Here is a 26,450-nt window from a genome sequence, read left to right as displayed (position 1 = left end):
AACTCTCCTTAAAGATCCTTCCCTCCAGCAGCTGCAGGAGACTCGAGGGCGGGGTTTCGCTTCACCTCGGGCTCACCTGCTGCCCAGACCTGCGCTGCAAGAACTTGGAATAACTCCGAAGCGCAATTCTCCAAAGAGAAGAGAACTCTCTCTCTCTCTCTCTCTCTCTCTCTCTCTCTCTCTCTCTCTCTCTCTCTCTCTCTCTCTCTCTCTCTCTCTCTCTCTCTCTCTCTCTCTCTCTCCCTCCCTCCCTCCCTCCCTCCCTCCCTCCCTCCCTCCCTCCCTCCCTCCCTCCCTCCCCAGGATCTGAAGCCGGGATGAGCGCCCGGACGGTGGGACAGGAAAATGCGTGAGTGTGCGAGAAGAAACTATTCGCCCTTTGCGAATTTAAAGCACCCCCCCCCCAAAAAAAACAACAACACTGGGAGCTATATTTTGTTTAGGGTGTTGGGACGCGTCTGAGAGGTAAACATGGTTCCCAGGATTCTTATTGGGGTGGGCTTGAGATGCGTGTAGGCAGCTTCTAGCGCTATTATTGTGCCCTCTAGTAACGCTAGGTTTCTTTCCCCTTTGTGAGGATGTTCTTACTAATTCCCGGCCCACAAAGGGCTGGAGGAACTCCTTAACCGAGTCCCCCGGCAAGTTTTGTGACGCAACAAGTATTTATTTATTTTTTAAAAAATACAAGCATATTTCTGTATGTGATTGCAACAGGTAAAATCTCTCTAACCAGATTCAACAGCCACACTGCTGCACACTCTGTGTTACAATAGGTAATTGGCTCAGTTATTCCAGTGATTAAGATTCCATTTCTGCACCCACATCCTGTCCCCTGGCAGGTCTCAGACAAGAATCCAAGACCTCTGCATCCTTCCTGAAATAATGTGGGAGGGGAGAGAGGAGTATCCTCAGCATCCTATAGAGCTGGAGGGCGTTTTGTAGGCCGTGTGGCCTGAGGCAGAAAATCCAGCCCTGCAGCATGTTCAGCAGGTGGCTGTCAAGACTCTGCCTGAAGACCTCCAGTGAGGGAGCTCCTCACCCCAGGAATTGGCTCCATGAAACCATAGGATAAATCACCAGATAAAACTCTTCCTGCAGTTTCATGCAAATGCCAAGCTGCATAAGCGACCAGGTGATTCTCTGCAGGAACCCACAAGCCCAAAGGTCATATACATATGAATTCATGCCAAACCTTTCTCCACCTTGCTGTCAACAAGGAAGAGATCACGGCCCTGCAGTGTATTGTACTGCTTATAATGTTTAATCTTGTTTACAGTAACATGCCTGAAACTCTCATGCATCAGCAAACTTTATTATCTGGATTGGTAGGCATAAAACTAAAGTTCAAAGAACAGGTTCATATCCTCTCATAATGTAGTACAGGGGAAGGCATGAGAAAGCAGGGGATGAGAACCAGAGAAATATATGGAGCTAAGCCTGGCAGGACAGCTTACTCTATGGTCTTAACCCCTTCATGCATTAATTAGTGTCAAGCATGTAAGGGGGTGTATGGGGTATTGGGGAAGGGTATCTCTGGTGGATAACACATCACACTCCTTTGGGGGTAGTTTGCCCACCTTTGGTCCCCACCCTGTGCTCCACACTCATCTGTGTCTCCTTCAAGCTGTCAGCATATGATAGCGGCCATACTCCAGGAAACAGCTTTGACTGGCTGGCTAAACCAGATGAGGGTAGCCAATGGGTCTCAAACCCTCAGTGAGTTAGGTACTTCCCCTGCATGTGAAGACAGGTTCTGACAACTTGAGTGGATGATAGTGGGTCCAATGGTCAAGAAGGCAGTTTTTGCACATGCTAGGAAGGGAAGTGAGGGATAGATTTGGCTTGTAAACCTGGGAAGGTAGCTCATATAGGAAAGGGAAAACTCTGATCCTAAACTCCACTGCCTTGCGAGATATATCCAGGAGAAGAAAAGGCTAAGGAGTAAACGCTACACAAATTCAGGAGTCCCTAAAATGGCTGGATGGCACCTTGTATGCCTCATTCCAGCAACTCCTGTAGCCAAGCTGGTGCCAAACGTATTGCTCTGCTTTCCTTTGCACTGTCAGCATTTTCATTCTCTTCCATTGCTAGATGTGTGATTGTTACATCACATGTCTGTCTTTACATTCCATGCTTGTAAAGTGTGGGAAACGGAAGCTTTTTTTTTAAAAAAATGTATTTATTAAAGGTTTTTTTAAAACAAACAACCAAAAACATACAAAAATACAAAATACAAAAAAATACAAAACACAAAAAATGCAAAATACAAAAAATACAAAAATATAAAAACAAAAATTCTAACTTATAACCCTTATTTCTAATCTATTGACTTCCTCATTCCACCTCCTTCTGCGTTTCTTTACATATCATCCTTAGTAAACTCTAAATCTTATATAAACTCCAATTACTTTAATATTACCTTATTTCTCTCTCTTTTATATCATCCTTTTACACTCTATCTATATCTTACCTCTAAATTAAATTATAATTATCTTCTAACAATACTTATTTCACACCATTGTATTATCTACAGCCTCTTTGTATCTCCCTCACTTCCACTGATTCTAATCTATTATACGCTTATTCTTTAAATAAATTTTGAATTTCTTCCAATCATCTTCCACTGCTGCTTCACTCCGATCCCGGAGTCTCCCGGTCAACTCAGACAGTTCCATAAATTCTATCAGCTTCTTCTGCCATTCATCCACTGTTGGTAATTCTTCATTCTTCCAATTCTTTGCAAGTAGAATTCTTGCAGCTGTTGTGCCATACAAAAAAAAGAAACATCCTTCCTAGGTATTTCATCTCCCGTTATCCCAAGTAAGAAGGCTTCTGGTTTCTTGACAAATGTGTTTTTCAACACTTTTTTCAATTCATTATAAATCTTTTCCCAGAAGTCTCTCACTTGGGGGCACGTCCACCACATTTGGAAGAAAGTTCCTTCTTGATTTTTACATTTCCAACATTTATTATCTTGTTTATGATAAATCTTAGCTAACTTTACCAGAGTCACTGGTACACGCGGTAAATTTCATATTATACTTCCATAACCTTTCCCAATCCTCCACCATGATGTTATGTCCCACATCATTTGCCCATTTAATCATTACACATTTTGTTTGCTCGTCTTTCGTATGCCATTCCAATAATAAATTATACATTTTTGACAAATTCTTACTTTTTGATTCTAACAATTCCGTTTCCAATTTGGACTTTTTCATTTGAAAGCCAACTTTTTAATCCATTTTATACATTTCATTAATTTGATGATATTGTAACCAATCATTTATCTTGCTCTTCAACTCCTCATATGATTTTAACTTCATCTGATCACCTTCCTCAACCAGATTATCATTATATTTCAGCCACTTTGTTGACATATTCAATCTTTTTTGTGTCTTAGCTTCTGCTGGTGATAACCACCTGGGTGTTTTTGGTTCTAACAAATCTTTATACCTGTTCCATACATTATACAAGGACTTTCTAATAACATGACTTTTAAAACCTTTATGGACCTGAACTTTATCATACCATAAATATGCATGCCATCCAAACGCATTATCATGTCCTTCCAGATCAAGTATATCATCATTATCTAACAAAAACCATTCTCTTAGCCAGCAAAAGGCTGCTTCTTCAAAATATAGCTTCAAATCTGGCAGGGAAAAACCTCCTCTTTCTTTAACATCGGTTAAAAGTTTATACTTGATTCTTGGTTTTTTCCCTTGCCAGATAAATTTTGATAATACCTTTTGCCATTCTTTAAAACAACCAACATTATCAACAATAGGTAATGCTTGAAATAGAAATAACATCTTTGGCAATACATTCATTTTTATAACAGAAATATGGCCCATAATGGACAACTTCAAGTTTGACCATCCTTCTAAATTATATTTTATATCTTTCCATAATTTCTCATAATTAATATTTTTTGCAGTCATATTCACCCCCAGGTAATTCACCTTCTTCACAAATGTCAACCCAGTGATATCCTGTATTCTATTGATTTCCTCTGGTGATAGATTTTTACCTAAAACTTTAGTCTTTATTTTATTTAATTTAAATCCTGCCAGCTGTCCGAACTCTTGAATCACTTCCAATGCTCTAATTACACTTGTCTCTGGATCTTGCAAAGGGAAACGGAAGCTTGTCCTATCTCTTCCGTTATATTGTACTTTCTCTCTCTCTCTCTCTCTCTCTCTCTCTCTCTCTCTCTCTCTCTCTCTCGGCGAAGATGTGAGTGGGACGCCATGATTTCTTTGTCCTGTATATATTAGTTAATAAACTTAGATGCCACACCTCATAACCTCAGCTTCCAGCTTTACTCTGCTGTTTGAGTGTGCACATGTCTTTGGATATGTGTTGCTGCTGCACACCAGGACTGAAGAATTACGATCATCCTGTGCTGCGTCCAGAAGGAAGACGCCTGGAAAGATTTCTCAGTTTGGGGGCTGTGCGTTGCCCCCACCCCCTGGGGTTCCGATATCGGTTATGGGCCCAGATAATCAGTGAGGCTGAGGGTGTGTGTGTGTGTTGTCATCTGGGCAGCCCAGTACCTCCATGCACACTGCCCAGGCTTGTACCCTGGGAAGGTCACTACAGTGCTGCTAACACAGTGGTTTGACACCCGGAGGTGCACTCCATTGTCTCTTGGGACAGATGGATGCCAACAACAACAATGCATGTCAGTTATATGAGGCTGATTTATCCCACAGATTTAGCCTACCAAGACCCAGGAAGTGGCCTGCCAAATTCCTTAGCTCCTACCCTGAGCGCCCCAGGGTTTATTTCAGTTACAGTCCAATAATAGTTTCATTAGAACAATGCCAAATTACTTTTTAAATGCTTTTTAAAAATTAGATAATAATTTTTATTATATCAAGTAGATAAATAGGTACTGCGGCAGTGGGAAGGCAAATGGCATTTCTGCGCACTCTGATTTCCGTCATGGTCCTCCAGGCGCCAGTAGCGGTTTAGTCATGCTGGCCACATGACCTGGGAAGCTGTGTGTGGACAAATGCTGGCTCCCTCGGCCTGAAAAGTGAGATGAGCGCCACACCCCAAAGTCTCCTTTGACTAAACTTACCAGTCCTTTACCTTTGACCTCACCCTGGTATAAGGCTTTCCACCCCCACAGGCCCCATGAAGAAATTATCGGAATCAATCTCCCTCCACTCACAGGGTGACATGGGGCTGGGGCAGGTGACACTCCATTTGCCCTACCTCACAGTGAATTCCACAAGCTGGGGCTCTTTCTTTCTCACCCAGTGAGGCTGAGGAACCTCTTTGCCTCATCCCTGCAGTTGATAGCTCTGAGGACATCAGCCGTCACCTGCACTGCACAGCATAATCCTCCATGTAGAAACTCAGGAGGAGTTGGCTCAGGTCCATAACATCTGCCTTCTTCAGCTGCCCCAGGGGAATGTTGTCGTGGGCCTCACTGACAGGGAACTCGTGGAGCTTGAGCTTGAATTTCTTGACTTCGTCCTCACCCAAGTTCTCTAGAGTAGACACCAGGCAGTCTCTGATGCTCCCCACCGTCGCTCTGCATTATAACCCCAGAGGCAGGGGAAAGCAGGCACAAAACAAAAGAAGCTCAGCAAAGGGACCCGGGAAGGACTCATGTTTTATTATGTTTTTTATATGCTGGAAGCCACTCAGAGTGACTGGGGAAACCCAGTCAAATGGGCGAGATTGCAGCTTTATGTGCTTGGCCTGGGTGGGATCCCATTGAGCCCATGCAAGAGTTCCCCAGAACTCAGTAAGCAATGCGGAAAGCAAAAAAGTGCTTTCTGTGCCAGGAAAGAGTTTTTAAGCTCTTCACCTTGCTTACTGGGCTCTGGGAGAATCTCACATGGGCTCTGGTGGCTCTCATGAGAGAGATCAAACACTGGCTCAAAGCAAACCAGCTGAAGTCTACAGTGCATCAAGATGAGAATGACTGAGAAGGAGGAACTATGAGTAATTTGCACTAAGCTTTTTCAGCTAGCCTTAAGTAACTCTCTGTAACTATTATTTAAAGATATAGTAACCTCATTAAGGCAAATGTAAATAAGTCTTAAATAAACAGTAACATACCTCCAGAACGGGGATGTCGCGGAGTTTGCGCTTGAACCTCTGCAGATCCTCCTCCCACAAACACCACAGGATCCAGCGCAGGCTGCGGGGGATTAAGAAGCCCTCCCAAGGCTGCTGGGGTCCGAAGAAGCGCGGGGCAGCCGAGATCCTCAGCTGCCTCAAGGGCATCTTACCAGTGCTGCCGAAGACCTTCGCCTTCAGGAGGGAATCGACGGCGGACCACATCGTCTCCAGCACCAAGGCCAGCAACCGCCCGATCATTCTGCAGCCACCCCAGCCTCCCTCCCTCGCTGCTGCCCTTAATTCTATTTGCAGTTATGGCATTGAGGCCGTTTTTACTGACAATTGTTTAGGGTCTTCAGGAGAAGCTTTCCCCTGGGGATTCCGTGTAATGGAAGCTTTTGCAGTCTTTTGCAGCTTAGTTTAGTTTTTCAATATAAATGTAGAAATTAAGAAGGGAAACTCTAGTGATGCTGTAAACAAGAACTGTAGCCTCCTCCACTCAGGAAACTCTTGAGAACAGCACCCATCCAGCCTCTTTCTGGCTTCATACCCTGGGGTCTAACACAGTATAGAGAACCAGCTGATGTTTGCTGTACAAGCATTTCCCAGTGGAACATAAATTCAGATGGTGGAGGTCCATTGCAATCCATCCCTAGGCATCTTTGCAAGAAGAGCTTTGCTCTTGATGCTGAGTGAGTTTCTTTAACCAAACCTGCATATCAGCAGTGAAGGGGAGGAACACCCAGGGGGAGTTAATTCTCTCTCAACCCATCTCAAAGCCATTGTAAAGGGTTTGGTTTTTCTCTGTGAAATATTCTCAACCCTTCTAGCAAAAACAAAAAAGGACTTTTGCAAATACCACACAGTAGAGGAAGGAAGAAGCCTTTGAGCCGAGATGGGAAGCACACTTGGTCGTAAATAGAAATAAAAAAATTGGGGGGGGGGAGCAGAAACCTCGTAGAATAGGGACAGTCAAAGGGAATGAATCTTTATTATGTACAGTAATTCAGCATGAGCTGGCTGAGGTACACAGTCTCTGCCACTTTCTTCAGACACCCTCAGGGGATGTTCTTGGTGGAGTTTGAACTTGAACTTCCTGAGTTCGCTCTCAGGCAAGTTCTCCAGCCTGGACAGCAGGCAGTCATGGACAGTCCTCATCTTTGCTCTGCTCTGAGAGGGAGGTCTGCTGCCAGTCTCCACATCTCAGATTGCAGTGGAAGGTGGGGGAGTGGTGTGGCCAGAGATGGCCCTAAAGCTTCTCAAATGGGGACTTTGTTTTCCAGTCTTAAGACTGAAGAACCCACATTGAAGATCAGAAATAAAGCCTGACTCCTTGCTCATTAAAAGGAAAAGGCAGCATCTAGTGGTGTAGCATGGTTTGCTGGCACCCAGGGTGGGTCACATTTTGTGTCCCATCCCAGGTGGACTGGGTGGCTGGGGTGGGGGCGCTCACAGTGTGGGAATGTTCAGGGGTGTGGATGAGGAGATATTGTCTAATATTTCCTATCCTAACTTGTGTTAACAAGTTTCCAAATTAGCAGTTTCACATTCCCATTTAAACACAGCGAAATGTGGCAATCAAGATTGCTAGAACTTCTGAAACAATATATATTCCTGGTATAATTCCCCTTTAGCCCTCTTAAAAGAAAAGACACAACACAGTGCTCTTTAAAAGTATGAAAAAGAGTTTACTCACAGCTTTCATCCTGAGTCACAGCACAATCTCAGAAAGGCAGTACTAGCTTAGATAAATGTATTTACATGTGGAGTCTATGCCATATGGGCCATAGATCTTTTGTGCTCTCTGAACATCCCTCACTAAAGATCAGGGGTCAGTAAACTTTTCCAGCAGGGGGCCAGTCCACTGTCCCTCAGACCGTGGGGGGGGGGCGGACTATATTTAAAAATAAATAAATGACGAATTTCTATGCCCCCACAAATAACCCAGAGATACATTTTAAATAAAAGGACACATTCTACTCATGTAAAAACACCAGGCAGGCCCCACAAATAACCCAGAGATGCATTTTAACTCAGGTAAAAACATGCTGATTCCCGGACCATCCGCGGGCCGGATTGAGAAGGTGATTGGGCCGCATCTGGCCCCCGGGCCTTAGTTGGGGACCCCTGCTAAAGATGCTGCTTCTTTGAAAGACAATCACAAAGAGAAAGATGGAGACTCCTCCCTGGCCTTATATTACCTGAAGTCAGGTGAGGTCATATCCATCTGATGTTACATGCAAGAGGAAGTCTGCCCTAGGTCGAAAACAGGAAGTGTTATGTTGACCTGGTCCCCTCATGTGGTCACTCTAGGAAATGTTGTGACTTGACTGCCCATGAGTAATATATCCCACACACAGTGCCCATGCAGAAGGTGAACAGAGCCCCTGAGGAGAATGAGGTGATGGCAGAGCATTGCACACCCCCAGCCACCAGTGTCCACTCCCAAAGACATCTGCTTCAACGAAGCTGAAGACCCTGACAAGGGGGGAGAGAAATAGCGAGCAGGGGAGCTAGAGCTCCATGTGAGAGTGCCTCTCAGTCTATTGCAAAACTTCAAAGAGAGGTGGGGATGGGAACAGTATCTGGGCAACTGCCTAAAGGAGCAAAGGGGTGGGACTTCATACTTGACAGATGGGATGTGCCAAATTTGATAGAGAGCAGCCTCCTCCAATCACGTCCAGATTTTTATCAAAGGAATGTTAGAAGGTATGCATAGTGAGTGCTTGGGAGAAGACATGGTATGGCTTTGTCTGCAGGAATCCCCTAGCAATAAGGAGGTGGATTTCTGGTGCCCTGAAAGGGTCTTGCCTTCTGCCTTCCCTTGAGGCCTCATCGCCCTTCCAGGTCTTCCACGAGGTGTGGGATTTTGGCCTTCAGTGCCTCATACAGCATATTCTTGCACCGGCGGTCCCAGCTTGGCACAAGCCTGTAGAGCTCTCGCATCTTCTCTGGGTTAGTTTCCTTGGCAATGATTTTTTGGTATTGCTCCTCACTGAGGACGCAGCCATACAATCTATCCAGCACTGGTTCCACTGGGGTGGTCCGTTGGATTAGGGCCTCCCTGTGCCGCTCGATGAAGTGCACGCTGGAAGAGTTTTGAAGTGGCAGCCCTGCTAGGAAAGAGTGAAACAACGGAAATCTTGCTACACATTCACATTGCAGGCTTAAGACTGGTTGCCCAACTCATTCCCTCCTTCCCCACGCCCTGGGAATTGTAGTTCCATGAGGGAAGGGATTGCTAACAGAGTATTCCTAGTAGGCCATCTGCCTACAATTCCCAGAATTCTTTGGGCAAAGCAATAACTGTTGAGGAAGTATAAAACTGAAATACAGTAAGTGAGAGCAGTTGCAAGGGAGCCAAGGCTGGGGCTTACCCTACTATTAGGGAGAGTGGGGCAGCATCATAATTTGGGGTATCATGAAACAACAATTGTCCAACAGTTAATTCCTTACTGTTTCACATAGTATTATATTGAGCGTTATCTTTTATTGCTTTAAAGCCCAGAAATTGATAGCTCCTACATTGCAGTGGGTTGGACTAGATGAGACTTCGAATCACTCCAAACTCTACAATTCTATGCTTCTATTATTGTTGCTATAATTACTGAACCCAGTTTTCTCCCACATGGAGAGAGAGAGACCATTTCACTCACTATCCAAAAGCCATGAAAACTTTACCCATGAGGTCTTTGTCCTTGGAAGAAGACAAGCCTAAGGGGACGTTGTCCTACAGATTTATGTATTATGCTTACAGTATCACTTCATAACAAATGACAATAAAAGCAAGTAACAGTTAATATTTAAAAGAACTGACACTCAGTTTAAAATTGATAAGTTCACACTGTAAAACTTAGAGTGAGGAGATCAAGGTCAGCAAAAGCAGTTCTGCTGCTGTTTCATCTGCCCTCTGTGCTGCTATTGGGAGGAAAGTGGGATACAAATACAAGGGAAATTAAAACCTGCTGACCTTGTGGTGGGTATAGAATATGAGAATCCAGCTCCCCTGAAATTAACTCTCCTGAAATAGAATAAGAAAGAGGCAGTCAAAGAGGGTATGCGACTAGAGGTCATTTTCCATCCTGCCCTCAACCTTGAACAAAACTCACTTCGTTTCAGATGTGCCTCCCAAACAATTTCATTTGTGCCCTTCTTCATTAGGTAGAAGTTGAACTTGTCTTGCATTTGCTCAGCAGACAGTTCTAGGTACTGCTGCAGTTTCTCTGCATCCAGGTATTGAAACTTCAGTTCCTTTGGGAAAGAATGAAACCTCTGTAGCTGTGAATCTGACTTAGCCCAACCCCCCCTTTCAAGGGAGTCAAATTAAAGGGTGAAGGAGGGATCCTAGCAGAATTTCTCCCATTCTCAGGCTTCACAGTTTGACTCTCCCCCAGTAAAACCTTTCATCATATTTGTTTCACCTTAGGATAGACTGTGACATTCTTTGGAGCCTTCAAAGAGACCTGAGAGCCAATCGTCAGAGGTTTCAGGGTCCCAGGGGGTTTCTCTATTCTCCTTGAATTTACTTCATGCTGATTGACTGCCTGGGAAAAGCAAATAAATTCACTTTTTAGATATGCAAAGAGGAAGCCAAACTTCTTGAAGACTGGATCCCTACAACCTTCTTGGCACCGTAACACCAGCAAAGGCAGGAATGCGGAACCAGATGCCCTCCAGATGTTGTTGGACTCAAATCAACCCCAACCAGCTTGGGTCAGGGGTGATGGATGCTGTAGTCCAAGAGCATCGGCAGATACACAGATTCCATATCTGCAGTTTAAAGAAAATTAAACCACTATGGCACTAGAAACTACACATGGGGAACTCAAGCCAGGGAATTTTGGACTAGGTAGCCTGAACTATGAAGTAGCTGAGAGGTAGCATCAATCTTGGATCCACCTGCATCTTCTCTTGATGAGACCATGCAGGAAACCACAGAAGTCATGAAACTTCCAAGATTTGAATGAAAAGTAACTAGACATTTTAAGAAAAAGTTCAGATTGAGAAGGTAATATGATAGTGTGCTTTATCCCCCATGTGCCAACACTGCAAATCAGAAAGAATGTTTTCCTCAAGACTTCTAATAGACAGCTCATAACTATCAAGCTGATTCCTTAATGAACAAAGCTGAATCAATCTGCTCATCAATAAATATGTTTACTCTGAAGGAAGCCTTACTTATTTCAGTGAAGACTTCCAAGAGAATGTGCTTATAATTTTGTTTTCACAAGTCAGTGACAACAATGTTTATTTGACAACCAGACAGGACACTTGGTCTCTAACAAGCAGGCTGCCTAACAAAGGAAAAGGGTGTATTTCAATATTGCAAACTTCACTTTAAAACAACAAGCTAAGTCATCCGGTGGAGGGCAACTGCTAATCTTCTCTCTAGTAGCATGTTGACATTGGCTAGACGTTTGGTAAAACAGATCAAGTCCAACAAAGATAAGTACAGTTCATGCACCCTGATGTTTAATTTTGCATAGCTAGTCTGTTGGAGTTAGAACAATCAAGCAAATGATCCAGGTAATCTGCAATACCAATCAAAGTTGGAGATTCCAAGCTACCTTTACTATAGAAGAGTCATTGGGAAGGAGGTACAGGTGAAATGTTGGCGTTTCCAGCTGAAGCCTATGATAGAGCAGTACGACAGTGTTGATCTTTTGCTTAAACCACTTTTTGAAAATGACTCCGAGGGAAGAGAACTTGGGGTTTTCCAGCACAGCATGATGAGGTTCCACTCGGTCTGGTTTCTCCAGCCTCATCTTCCCTTCAACACAATGTGCAATGTAGACATGGGAACTGTCTTCACCTGAAAAGACAAGCAGGTTAGCAGCGGGAAAGTGACAAAAATCAGCATCACTTAACCCCTCCCTATTTCATGCAAGTACCGGTATTTATGTTCTCATTGTAATTTAAGAGGTTTATAACATTGTTCCATGGGACCATATGCTCACAGGGCAGATTACAACAGAATACAAATCACAGAAAATAATAAAATAGCACAGGTGGATCATTTTGCAAAATTGAAACAAATTACAAAAGACTGGTAAACCAGCACTACGGATTCCTAGAACCCACACCGCAGGCCCCATAGCATTCTGGAAAGGTCAATGGAAGTTATTCCTGTTTAAGATTCCTCCTACCATTATGGTTACAGTGCTGGGAACTTTCCCCCTGCCATACCTTCAAGATACAAGGAGTGAGGGATATGAATGGCTGCCACAGCTTCTACTGCATCTACTTTAATGTTGAGCAGAGGGCCAGCGACCTGCCACTCCTCAGTGGTCTGTTCTTCCAGGTGCTTAGGCCATGAATCAAAGTAATATGTTACTCTCACAGCTTCTTTCACGTCACATATGAGATCCGTATTACCGCAATGGAAGGAGCCAGCCTCAGGGGGACACACTCTGAATGGCACAAAGGGAAAGATGAAAGGGGAATCAGGTTGAACATGAATTGGGATAACTTCCTCCACTGGTCTAATTGAAATTTTTGCAGGAGATGCTTCACACTTTGAGTTAAGGAGGTGAAACATTGATAGAATCACTCACCTGTATGCTTCATTGCCCATTTCCGAGTCCCAAACCACCTCTGGTTTTATTTTTTCTGGAAGACCCTATAATGAAACGGTCATCATTTATGTGGATGCCACAATGTGGATCCCATCTGAAAATGAGGCATTCTTGTCTGTTTCTAACACTCCTGTGACCACACCAAGGAGCAGTGCTTGAGCTCAAAGCCACAGCTACGCACTGCTACAGCTTCTTCTTCACCTGCTGTGCTCTGTATTAATTTTGGCCATAGTGGACTAACCTGGACTGATTCCTGAAGTACAGTGTGTTAGTAAACTGCTGATAATAGCATTATTTAAAACATGTATGTTTAATACAACATTTTTCCTTCTCATTGTAAGATCTCATTATACTGAAAGGTATTCAATAATATTTATCATCCAGATAAGTAGGGATAACAGGGAAGCACTATCCTGGAATTTAGAAAGCATCCATGCATGTAACCAGGAGTCAAGATGCACTTAGAGAATTATTTTCTGGAGACGTGTGTCCACACAGTGGCATCTGAAGATGCCTAACATGAGTTGAATGCTTGTTAATAAAAAATGTTTAAATCACTGAAAAATATGGGTGGATAACAGATGGATGGATCACTCCCCTTCATGGATCACTGCCTTGTCGTGGCGAAGGGGCTTAAATAACTTAGAGAAGTTATGTTTTGACCAAACGTGATCCACCTGGAGAAGGAATTGGCAAGCCACTCCAGTATCCCTGCCAAGAAAACTCTATGGACAAAGACAACAGGCATATAAAAGTTATGACGCTGGAAGATGAGCCCCTCACGTCGGAAGGCGTCCAACATGCTACTGAGGAAGAGCGGAGGACAAGTACAAGTAGATTCAGCGCTGATGAAGCGGCTGGGCCAAAGCCGAAAGGTCGCTCAGTTGCGGATATGCCTGGAAGCGAAAGGAAAGTCCGATGCTGTAAAGAAAAATATTGCATAGGAACCTGGAATGTAAGAACCATGGATAATGGTAAGCTGGATGTGGTGAAAAAAGAGATGGCAAGAATAAATATTGACATCCTGGGCATCAGTGAACTAAAATGGAAGGGAATGGGTGAATTCAGTTCGGGTGACTATCATATCTACTACTGTGGGCAAGAATCCCGTAGAAGAAATGGAGTGGCCCTCATAGTCAACAAAAGAGTCGCAAAAGCTGTAATGGGATGCAATCTCAAAAATGACAGAATGATCTCGATACGAATCCAAGGAAGACCTTTTAACATCACAGTAATCCAAGTTTATGCACCAACTACCGGTGCTGAAGAAAGTGAAATTGACCAATTCTATGAAGACCTACAACACCTTCTAGAAATCACACCAAAGGAGGATGTTATTCTCATTACAGGGGATTGGAATGCTAAAGTAGGGAATCAAGAGATAAAAGGAACAACTGGCAAGTTTGGCCTTGGAGTTCAAAATGAAGCAGGGCAAAGGCTAATAGAGTTCTGTCAAGAGAACAAGCTGGTCATCACAAACACTCTTTTCCAACAACACAAGAGACGACTCTACACATGGATATCACCAAATGGGCAGCATCGAAATCAGATTGATTATATTCTCTGCAGCCAAAGATGGAGAAGCTCTATACAGTCAGCAAAAACAAGACCTGGAGCTGACTGTAACTCAGATCATCAGCTTCTTATAGCAAAATTCCAGCTTAAACTGAAGAAAGTAGGAAAAACCACTGGGCCAGTAAGATACAATCTAAATCAAATCCCTTATGAATACACAGTGGAAGTGAGGAACAGGTTTAAGGATTTAGATTTGGTGGACAGAATGCCTGAAGAACTATGGATGGAGGCTCGTAAAATTATACAGGAGGCAGCAACGACAACCATCCCAAGGAAAAGGAAATGCAAGAAAGCAAAATGGCTGTCCAACGAGGCCTTACAAATAGCGGAGGAGAGGAGGCAAGCAAAATGCAAGGGAGATAGGGAAAGATACAGGAAACTGAATGCAGATTTCCAAAAAACAGCAAGGAGAGACAAGAGGGTCTTCTTAAATGAGCAATGCAAAGAAATAGAGGAAAACAATAGAATGGGGAAAACCAGAGATCTGTTCAAGAAAATTGGAGATATGAAAGGAACATTTCATACAAAGATTACCATAATCAAGGACAAAAGTGGTAAGGACCTAACAGAAGCAGAAGACATCAAGAAGAGGTGGCAAGAATACACAGAGGAATTATACCAGAAAGATATGGAGGTCTCATACACCTCAGGTAGTGTGGTTGCTGACCTTGAGCCAGACATCTTGGAGAGTGAAGTCAAATGGGCCTTAGAAAGCATTGCTAATAACAAGGCCAGTGGAAGTGATGATATTCCAGCTGAACTATTTAAAATTTTTAAAGATGATGCTGTTAAGATGCTACACCCAATATGCCAGCAAGTTTGGAAAACTCAGCAATGGCCAGAGGATTGGAGAAGATCACTCTACATCCCAATACCAAAGAAGGGCAGTGCCAAAGAATGCTCCAACTACCGCACAATTGCGCTCATTTCACACGCTAGCAAGGTTATGCTTAAAATTCTACAAGGCAGGCTTAGGCAGTATGTGGACCAAGAACTCCCAGAAGTGCAAGCTGGATTTCGAAGGGGCAGAGGAACCAGAGACCAAATAGCAAACATGCGCTGGATTATGGAGAAAGCTAGAGAGTTCCAGAAAAATATCTACTTCTGCTTCATTGACTATGCAAAAGCCTTTGACTGTGTCGACCACAGCAAACTATGGCAAGTTCTTAAAGAAATGGGAGTGCCTGATCACCTCATCTGTCTCCTGAGAAATCTCTATGTGGGACAAGAAGCTACAGTTAGAACTGGATATGGAACAACTGATTGGTTCAAAATTGGGAAAGGAGAACGACAAGGTTGTATATTGTCTCCCTGCTTATTTAACTTATATGCAGAATTCATCATGCGAAAGGCTGGACTAGATGAATCCCAAGCAGGAATTAAGATTGCCGGAAGAAATATCAACAAACTCAGATATGCAGATGACACAACCTTGATGGCAAAAAGCGAGGAGGAATTAAAGAACCTTTTAATGAGGGTGAAAGAGGAGAGCGCAAAATATGGTCTGAAGCTCAACATCAAAAAAACCAAGATCATGGCCACTGGTCCCATCACCTCCTGGCAAATAGAAGGGGAAGAAATGGAGGCAGTGAGAGATTTTACTTTCTTGGGCTCCTTGATCACTGCAGATGGTGACAGCAGTCACGAAATTAAAAGACGCCTGCTTCTTGGGAGAAAAGCAATGACAAACCTAGACAGCATCTTAAAAAGCAGAGACATCACCTTGCCTACAAAGGTCCGTATAGTTAAAGCTATGGTTTTCCCAGTAGTGATGTATGGAAGTGAGAGCTGGACCATAAAGAAGGCTGATCGCCGAAGAATTGATGCTTTTGAATTATGGTGCTGGAGGAGACTCTTGAGAGTCCCATGGACTGCAAGAAGATCAAACCTATCCATTCTTAAGGAAATCAGCCCAGAGTGCTCACTCGAAGGACAGATCGTGAAGCTGAGGCTCCAATACTTTGGCCACCTCATGAGAAGAGAAGAATCTTTGGAAAAGACCTTGATGTTGGGAAAGATGGAGGGCACTAGGAGAAGGGGACGACAGAGGACGAGATTGTTGGACAGTGTTCTCGAAGCTACGAACATGAGTTTGACCAAACTGCGGGAGGCAGTGGAAGACAGGAGTGCCTGGCGTGCTATGGTCCATGGGGTCACGAAGAGTCGGTCACGACTAAATGACTAAACAACAACAACAACAACAGATGGATGATTACATCAAATGCGGCCCTTTAAAACAGATCAAGAAGATTCCACACTAAACTGGAATCACAGCATTACAATTGTGCAAATTGCAATGATCTTTTTAGATGGAAAGCATTTAGCACTGGAACATATGGGAGGCTTTGAAATTTGACGTCAACTGCAGTGCCTGTAAAATAAGAGCAAGGCAAGATGATTCCCGACTAAATGGAAGAACAGTGTGATAAGTGTGCATTGCAGTAGCACTCACCATGAGTTATTAGCACAAGGTGGACCTGGTTAGATGCAGCCTTATTTCCTTCTACCAGGCAATAGCAAATATGTAAATGTACTTTATTACATTTGTTAATTTTATATCTATTTTTATTTCATTCAAAAAATCATTTTTCATCATCATAATTAAATACCATCATCTCTGATTTGAACCAATTAATTTGCAACCCTGTTATTTCTCCATTCCCCCCCAAATGTTCCTCTATTAACTTTCCAACGGATTTTTGATTGTTAGCAAGGTGTCATCTGCAAATAAGCCTATTTTCCCTTTCCCTTTATTGCTTATTCCTTTTATATTTCCATCTTCTCTAATTACATTGGCCAGAGTTTCAATGACCAATACAAATAAAATTGGGGAAAGGGGGCATCCTTGTCTTGCCCTGAACTATTGTTCTGTTATATCATCATTCACTACGGCATATGCCTTGTTCCTCAAATATAATTGATTTATTAATCCCTTATATCGTTCTCCAAATCCTAAGCTTTCTATAATCATTTTTAACACTTGCCATTCTACACAGTCAAATGTCTTAAAAATATCCAATGCCACTATACCAGCTTTCAATTTATTTCTTCTTGTTATATCTATTTTATTCAACACACTTCCTATTAAACTAGACATCTGTCTTCCTGCTACAAAGCCACATTGGTTTTTATTTATATATTTATACATAGAATTATTCATCCTTTTTGCCATTATTGCAGTCAAAATTTTAGCATCTTTATTTATTAGGGAAACTGGCCAATACAATCCTGGGTCCTTCAAATCTTTTCCTGGTTTTGGAACTAAGATAATTATTGATTGTTCCCATGGTGGAGGGATCCTCTCACCCTCTATTGCTGAATTATATAATACTTTTAATTTAGGAATGAATATATGGTCTGGGACCATGTGTTCAGCCACTTACCTCACAGGGACACAGGTTACACACAACACTTTCCCCATAATCTGCTGGGTTTCCTATCTTGGTTTTTCTTCCTTCCTCCGCAAATAGGGGGGATTCTGACTGTACCACTGAGCAGGAAGAAGCCTGGACCAATTTTTTACCCAAGCCTGTAAAATATAATTCTTTACCTGATATGGATGTTTCCTTTCTACTTGTTCCAGGAACCAACAACAAGCTGCCTCCCCCCTTTCTTGGATCATATTCAGCAATTTTTTACTTTTCTCCTTGGAGTCTTCCTCTGCTTTCCGCAAGTCCCAGTATTCTTTCCGTGTGATAATAAAGCCATAGCATGATACACGTAAAAAGAATTCTAGGTCCTTTTCAATAATTTCAAGGAATTTTTTTCTTCCCTTGCAGACCATCTCATCACCAGTCACAGCGACTCCTTCTAGTGCCCTGTGGCAAAAACATTTATTTTATTTTCGGCATTGTTGTGGGGAGAGAATTAGAGCCTGATTAGGATACAAGCTGGGCCTAAAGTTCTCTACCCCTCGTCTACTGCCCTCACTGATCCTCTGAGCAGGCTGAGATCTGCAACCTGGAAAACATCCTGATTTATTCCTCATTGAAAAGAAAGTATGATGTAATTTGTCATCCTTTTTAACGGCCAAGAATGCACAGTCTTCATGATACATTTTGCACTCCTCTCTGGGTTGCATCCGAGGCAGGTGCCCCTGCTGACTTCATTATTATATGGTCTGCATGCAAATAGAGCCAGGCTGCCCATGAAGAGGGGGAGACAAGCTGTCGGGGGGGGAGGCATACCTGGAGCCTCCTAAGAGGGGTGTCAGATCTGCCTGCCACTGCCTCTGTGACCAGCTCTTCCACAGGCCCTCTTGCTGCCTCTCCTCCTCCACTGCCTGCTAACTCACCACTTTCCCCTCCTCCTCAACTGCACATCTGCCCATCCTTGCAGGTCTCTATTTTGAAAATGGAAGTGTTACAACTTCACCCACACCCCCAAGGAACAAAGAGGGCCAAGTTGCAATAGAGCCATTTTCAAAATGGAGACCTAAAAGGAAGGTGTGCGGCAGGTGGTTGGTGGGGGTGAAGCTGCGCTGGTGGCCTGAATCTTCAGCAGGGGCTCAAACCAGCCAGCTGCCTCTCTTGTCCATACTTTTCCATCTTCCTGAGAAAGGAAGATGCAGCAGCTGTGCCTCCCTCTCTCTTCTCTGGGCTATGGTATTATTATTATTATCAAGCTGGCTGGTTTTGGCTGTCAGGTCCAGCTCTGCCTCCTCTTTCTGGTAAGGCAGTCTCCTTTCCACCAGCAGAAGGCAACAGCCACTTCATCAGGGGGCAGGGAACTGAAACTGGGAACTCAGGATTTTAGGGGTTTTTTAAAAGGCCAAAGTGGGGCACCCTTCTGCCCCAGGGCAGCTGTAAATAATGGATTTTAGAAATATACTGGGAGGAGAATGGGGCAGACTTTCTAGCTGAGCTGGGGGAAGGGGGATCCATTACAATTGGATTCCTAGGGAAGAATTTAGGGAGAAAAATCTGAGTATTTGTGTGTGTTTGAGGTATTTTTGTGTGTATTAGTTGTTGTTGTTTTTAAAGAAAATTTCACTTGTTTATCTACCAAGTTAACAAGAGGCTTTAAAGCAACTCATTAGCTTGACAGCCCATCTCCCAGAGCCTACCACCCATAGACCTGGACTTTGTATACATTTAGGTGTTGGATCTGAAAAGGGGGAGTGTGTGTGTATGTGTGTACATAACATGCATTGTGGAAAAAGATTGCCACCTCTGGTTAAGGACCCCTCTTAACTGCATGAGACTTCCCCTCTGTTTTTCCTCCTCCACGGGAGGAGCAGAAGCTGATCTAGGAAGGATGCTGTTAAGCCAGGGCCCTCTTTTTCCTCAGCTCCCTCCTCCCATTACACTGTCTGCTGCATCTTTCAGTGGCTCTCAGGTTGTCTTGTCCATCAGTCTGGCTCAGCCCCCCTGGCCCCAGCACTGCCCCACCCACAGCAGGGCAAGGCCACTGATGCTGCTTCTGCCACTGCTTATCGCTGGTGGGCCTGCCGAGAAGGAAGGAAGGCAGGAGGGAAAGAAAGGAGAGAAGTGACTTTCCCCTGTGTTTTCCGTGTGTGTGTGTGTGTGTGTGTGTGTGTGTGTGTGTGTGTGAGAGAGAGAGAGAGAGAGAGAGAGACCCTTAGCAAACTACAATTCCAGGGGGGAGAACCAATTTGATTTGCCCCAGGCACCAAAATGTCTGGGGCCAGCCTTGCAGCATGCAAACCTTGCTCTGTAATAATAAGCAGAAGATTGAAGTCAGAGAACTGGCAGAGAGGTTGCACTTTGGCCTCACACACAAGCCTTCTTCAAGGCTGCTTCTCCTGTTCCCCCATCCATCAGGTTCCTGAGGACCACTGAACTACTTTGTGTCTCTTTACTAGTACACCAACATCGCCTAGCAAATCCCGTTTCCTGTTGTTGTTTGGTCATTGAGTTTTGTTGTTGTTGTTGCTTAGTCGTTTAGTCATGTCCGACTCTTCGTGACCCCATGGACCAGAGCACGCCAGGCACTCCTGTCTTGCACTGCCTCCCGCAGTTTGATCAGACACATGTTCGTAGCTTCGAGAACACTGTCCAGCCATCTCGTTCTCTGTCGTCCCCTTCTCCTTGTGCCCTCCATCTTTCCCAACATCAGGGTCTTTTCCAAGGATTCTTCTCTTCTCATGAGGTGGCCAAAGTATTGGAGCCTCAGCTTCAGGATCTGTCCATCCAGTGAGCACTCAGGGCTGATTTCCTTCAGAATGGATAGGTTTGATCTTCTATCACTAAATCCCTTAGCACTGTCGATTCCAGTGACACATTTGCCCATCCCGGTTCCTGGTTGAAGCTCCCTCCCAAGCTAAGATCTCATTCTCACACCATTCAATTATTGCTCTTCCACTGTAAGGTACAAGTAGAATTGTGATGGGACTTACCACACTTTTTTCTTTCTTACATCCCTCTGTATACAAGGGGGCATGGCACTGTAATCTGTGAGCAGGTAAGGGAGAGGTCAAAACTGGCTGTTTTATTCCCCCCTCCCTCCAAAAAGCAGTCTTTTGCTATATTTAATTGGCACTAGGGCATTTCTTGCTGGGTAAGTACTTTTTTTCTTACCATTGATGTGTGTGTGTGTGTGTGTGTGTGTGTCTGTCTGTCTGTCTGTCTGTCTGTCTGTGTGACACACTAGCCCTTTGGGGGGTTCCCTTATGAGAATTCCAATGGATATCATACTGTGAAATGTATATGAGAGAGAGAGAGAGAGAGAGAGAGAGTAGGGGCGAATGGTCAGTTGACAGTTGACAGCTCTAATTCCAACAACAAATGGAGTAGGATAGGGGTGCTTATTGGCAACCCTGCTGTTTAACATTTATGTAAGTGATGTAATAACTAGAACTAAAAAAATGACCAGAGGTTTTTTTTTCTGTTACAGTTTTATCCCATAGAGCACAAACACAAGTGGGTATGAGGCGATTACTGAAGAACTTTAGGGTAGTTTGTCATAATGAAGGTTTGAATATAAATTATTCCAAGACAAAAGCTGTAGTCTTTGAGGCACAGCCTGCGAAGCATAAATGGTTCCTAAATGGACATATAATTGAACAGGTGGGGCATTTCAATTATTTGGAGATTTGTTTTGATAGGATGTCTTGAAGACATCAAGATCTGCACAAGCACTTCTTAGTTTTACCAGAAGCAAAGGCAATATAATGGTTAGGTGCTCCTACAGTTGAAGTATTGGGGATAAATTAATTTCTAAGAAGACTACTCAGTTTACCCTCCTCCCAACTGCAGTAGCTAAAATTTGAGCAGAAGCAGGAACTATAGAAGCAGGAACTATGCCAGTACAGTGTAAAATTCTTATGGTCTTATTTATGTATTATTTTGAACTATATAGTATGGAAGACTGCAGAATAAAAAAAAAGTTTTATGGAACAACAAAAATTACAGGAGGAGATTTCTTGGGAGACAAACTGTGAACAGCAAATGATAGCTTTTGATATAATTCCCTCTTAAAAACTGTTCCTTGAAACAGATACGAAGGCTTTTTACATGCAAAAAGATATACAGGCAATCCATAAATCATTGTTCAACTTCTCTACACAGTTGTATTTAATTAAACATGGTTTTGAGAACTATCTACCCGGTATACGATTTACCATTCTGCTCACTTAGGAAAGCATTCATTCACGGCTCTGTATTTTCAGACTATGCCCTCAGAGTATTTATAGGAAAATTCCAGCAAAAAAGCGCCCAAGCAGTAGAAGACCTATCCTATACCACTATGTACCGGTAGTAGTGTACTGCCCTATGTGCTCTAAACCGAGAGCTAAGTACATTTGTGAACTATTGTTTAAGGTGCTTGAAGTGGGTGGTTGTGTGAAGATAATATATTTGCTGTCTGGCTCTGATAAGTTTGTGACAGACAACGTGGCTAGATAAGCGGTTGCAACCCCGAAACTGAGAATAACTTTAATCTAAGATAGGGGTCCCCAAACTAAGGCCTAGGGGCTGGATGCGGCCCAATCGCCTTCTAAATCCGGCCCGTGGACAGTCCGGGAATCAGCATGTTTTTACATGAGTAGAATGTGTTCTTTTATTTAAAATGCATCTCTGGGTTATTTGTGGGGCCTGCCTGGTGTTTTTACATGAGTAGAATGTGTTCTTTTAGTTAAAATGCATCTCTGGGTTATTTGTGGGGCATAGGAATTCATTCATATTTTTTTAAAAAAATATAGTCCAGCCCCCCACAAGGGCTGAGGGACAGTGGACCGGCCCCCTGCTGAAAAAGTTTGCTGACCCCTGATCTAAGATAATATGGTGGACTCTAAAGTATGATCAGCAATGTAATATAGACTACCACATAAGGCTGATTCTTCGCTGTTTTGTGTGTCCTAAGGGCGCTGAATGTATTTGTAATTTTTAAAGCAACGGCCATCAGATTGTTGAAACATGCCCAATTATTGCATAGGCGCTAAATGCCTTCTCTCCTTCACGGTTGCAGCTCAGCGCTGGGTTGACGCAACCATGGATGGAAAGATCTGCTGCCAGACTGAACGACTGCGAAGGTCAGGATCCACCAAAGCCTTACCTTCTTCCCTGGCGATGTCAAGGAGCCTTTCCGCCTCATGCTCGTGACCCACGGCCCTCAGCGCGTCGGCCGCCACCTCGAAGGTGTAAATTCCGCCGTAGTAGCTGAGCAGTAAGTCTTCGAGGCGAGAGGCGTCTGCCTCCTCCTGCAGCGCCTCCTCGGGGATGCGGACGAAGCCCTCCTTGAGCGGGATCTCGCGCAATTTGCGCCGGAACCTCCTCTGCTCTTCCAGAATCATACGCCGCAAGGCACATCTAAAGACGTCCGCAACACGGAGATGTTCCCAAGGGTGACTCTCCCGCAGAAAGACCCTCCGCACCTGTACGACTCTCCGCCGCTCAGCCCACGGGGGGTCGTACCAGGGGTAGAAGTGGAAGCCGTCGCGGTTGTCCCAGTCGCTGCTGCTACTCTGGCGCGGGCGCCCAACATCATCGAGCCATTGGGACAACTGTTGTTCCTGTAAATTGAGGATGAGGTCTCCCTCCTTCTCCCCTCCCTCCCTCTCCCTCCCCCCCTTCTCATCGGTGGACTTGCCGGCCTCTTTCGCCTTCAAGTTCTCGCCTTCCTCCAGGGGTCCCTTAGCCGAGGGGTCTTCGGGGGTCGCCATGGCGTCCCCGCCCAGAGGAAAGTCTCGCGGCAGAGCCAGAGAGGCGGCAGCGACGCGTCCGAAAGGACGAAGAAAGTAAGCAGGCGACGCCCTCGGGGAAGCGGCTCCGCGGACGCTTGGCAGGGGCGGAGTTGGTGGCTGACCAACACTCCCGAAGTTTACTCCCGCCGGACCTGAGAAGGCGAGAACGTGTGAAGACTGGTTGGCTGGCAGGGTGGAAACAACAAAATAAAAACAAGAACACTCGGGACGATCAGAGGGCTGCCCTAAGAAAGACTTTGCCCAGAGAGGATAAGCAGGTTCTCTGTACTGCGTTAGCCCCTACAGATCATTGCAGAGCTTCTCTGCCATCTCACCCCTTGCTTTTTCATGCAAGACCATTTGCAGTCGTTAACAGTCGTCAACAGCTATCAGCCAGGCAATCACCCTTCTGAGATACCATATACCCCTCCCCACCCAGGGCCGGAGCATCCATCAAGGCGAGCTAGGCGACTGCCTAGAGCGCAGAAATGGAGAGGGCGCTGCGCTGGCTCGCCGCCCGCCGTGAGTGAGGCGAGCCTCCTCCGCGCCTCTCAGGCTGCTATCTGGAGGCACGCGGGGAGCGCTCCACTTGTAGACTACAGCTCCCAGGGGCTCCTTTCGGGCAACCGTTCTCGCCGCTTACTCTCGCGAGATGGCCCGCCACCGCTCCCTTCCCCAACCCCACCTCTTGCAAGTTCTTGCTCGCTTTCGGCGCGGTGGTTGAATGTGGGGCGGGGCGGTGGCGGCGATGGCAACGTGCTCCGCTGCCGCGTCGTCTCCTCCGACGAAGCTGTCCTTGTCGCCGTTCGTCCGAAAGCTCCGTAAGTCCTCCAAAGCCCCTCTCCCTTTCTGGCTAGCGGAGCCACAGCCGCGGCTTCCAGGGGCGCCGGAATGAGTGGCAGAGGGAAACTTTCTTCTAGAGCGCAGCTGCTGTTTTCCGCGCTAAATGCGTGCAGGGCTTTAGTCCAAGTCTGCCTCCTCCTAAGGCTTGGTTTCCAGACCTTCAGTCCTCTTGTTTGCCTTCCTCTGCATGCGTTCCAGCTGTTCAATATCCTCCTTGAATTGTGGCGCTCAACAGGCCCAGTGCAAACTTTGTGCAAGCAGATCAGGGTGATTGGTGAATGATCAGGTTGCCTAGAGGAGCTTTCCTACAGACTTACAATGAAATACGACGACATGCAATTAAAACATTGCAATGGAAAATGTGACTAATGCAAGTTTTAATAGAAAATGGAAAGCCATTAAACAGAAATGTCTGTTTAGGTTTTTCAAAATAAAGATTATTGATTGATGTGGTCAGGAGGAAAGGATCGTTTTCTGCCCATTTCTTGCAGAAATGCTGCTTGGCTGTTATTTGTTCAGAACTGTTCCACATCCCACAAAGGCCTATGCAAGCCACACAAGTAGAGACAAAATCCCTACAGAGAGATTGCACTTTTGGCAGATGAAACTGCAGGCTGAGCTGAGTGAAGCCAGAAATACAAGTATAATCTCACAATATGGTGTGTGTGTGTGTGAGAGAGAGAGAGACAGACAGACATCTTGCTCTCCTATTTGGCACCAACAGCACAACAACATTGGACAGCCAAGAGGCCTGAGCCTTGGGTCTTTTGTGCTGGGCTCTGGATGCCCTGCCTGTTTTTCTCCTCGTCTTAAAAAACTTCTTAAACTTTCTTTACAGGCTAAGTAGGCATGTTGCAAAGCACACTACTGTTGAGTCCCCAGGAATTTGCCATCTTAATTTGCCCAGAGACATTAATTAGAATAGGCAAATTTGTGGCATAAAGTCAACCTTTAGGGAGCTGGGTATGTTTAGCCTGGAAAAGAGAAGATTAAGGGGTGATATGATAGCCATGTTCAAATATATAAAAGGATGTCATATAGAGGAGGGAGAAAGGTTGTTTTCTGCTGCTCCAGAAAAGCGAACATGGAGCAATGGATTCAAACTACAAGAAAGAAGATTCCACCTAAACATTAGGAAGAACTTCTGACAGTAAGAGCTGTTTGGCAGTGGAATTTGCTACCAAGGAGTGTGGTGGAGTCTCCTTCTTTGGAGGTCTTTAAGCAGAGGCTTGACAGCCATCTGTCAAGAATGCTTTGATGGTGTTGGACTGGATGGCCCTTGTGGTCTCTTCCAACTCTAGGATTCTATGATAACCTATGCTCTCAAGTACCTAGCAGTGCACCTGCTGTGCAGGGAGGGACCTCCTGCTCTCAGTTTTCCTGCAGGGCTGGAACATGTGTATAATAGTAGCAACAGAGGCAGTGAATCATCATCACTTATCTAAAAAGATTTAAAAGGATATTTGTCAATGGGCAGCAGTGTGATCTGCAGTGGGCAAGAGTCATGAGCTACAACAGGCATCCCCAAACTTCGGCCCTCCAGATGTTTTGGACTACAATTCCCATCATCCCTGACCACTGGTCCTCTTAGCTAGGGATCATGGGAGTTGTAGGCCAAAACATCTGGAGGGCCGCAGTTTGGGGATGCCTGAGCTACAAGGTTTTCAAAGTTCTCCAGTGGCGTCGAAACCTTAGCAAAAGTTGTTGAGCCCCCAAATGCCCCACAAGTGGGAGATGTGGGACAAGTTTTGGACTTAAAAAAAGAACTCTCCAATGGAGAACAAGGGGGTGTCTCTGCACACCCAGTGAGAGAGGGTGTGCAGGGAAGGCTCTGGGTTGAGGGGAAGGAAGAAGGGGGGTGTTGGGAAACAGCAAGGAAAGTGTGGAAACAGCAGAGTGGCTCTAAAAAATATTGCTGGAAGTTCTTGGAAAGGGTGGGAGTGGGATAAAATGTTTTAATCATGTGGTTTTAGGCTGGCTTGATTGGAAAAGTCCGACACTGGTACGAAATATGGAATTTGCTGAGGTATCTAGGGGATCTGGGTCCAGGGGAAGGGGGGGGAATGAAGTATTAAAATATAGTTTCATTGTTGGTAAAAAAATTAAGTTGGGGAGATATATTAGAATATAAGTATCTAAAAATTGAGTGTATAGAGATAATTAAATGGTGACAATTAATGAGGAAAGGTTAAGTAATTAAAATTATTTGGTATATAGGTGAAAACTGCTTG

The 26,450-nt window shown here is 44.6% G+C and overlaps 1 protein-coding gene across 3 annotated transcripts in view; it reads right to left on the bottom strand.

The window, feature by feature from the left end:
• Positions 1-7,609: 7,609 nt before the first annotated feature.
• LOC118094368 (uncharacterized) overlaps positions 7,610-26,450 on the bottom strand; it is a 37,162-nt gene continuing 18,321 nt past the window's right edge. The window contains exons 7-12 of one of the 3 annotated variants that reach the window (XM_060281716.1): positions 12,271-12,494; positions 11,652-11,896; positions 10,506-10,628; positions 10,194-10,335; positions 10,055-10,105; positions 7,610-9,200 (exon numbers count right to left, since the gene is read on the bottom strand). In XM_060281716.1, the coding sequence (XP_060137699.1) occupies positions 8,917-9,200; positions 10,055-10,105; positions 10,194-10,335; positions 10,506-10,628; positions 11,652-11,896; positions 12,271-12,494 (1,069 nt within the window). In that variant the 3' untranslated portion in view covers positions 7,610-8,916. Of the gene's footprint in view, positions 9,201-10,054; positions 10,106-10,193; positions 10,336-10,505; positions 10,629-11,651; positions 11,897-12,270; positions 12,495-17,312; positions 17,324-26,450 lie in introns of all 3 variants that reach the window. The other 2 variants (XM_060281718.1, XM_060281719.1) reach the window with 2 other exon arrangements.

Source organism: Zootoca vivipara, chromosome 13 (genome assembly GCF_963506605.1).
Source record: "Zootoca vivipara chromosome 13, rZooViv1.1, whole genome shotgun sequence".
NCBI classification, from domain to species: domain Eukaryota; kingdom Metazoa; phylum Chordata; class Lepidosauria; order Squamata; family Lacertidae; genus Zootoca; species Zootoca vivipara.
Note: the sequence above shows the minus strand (reverse complement) of the source record. Positions and strands in the feature narration are given on the sequence as shown.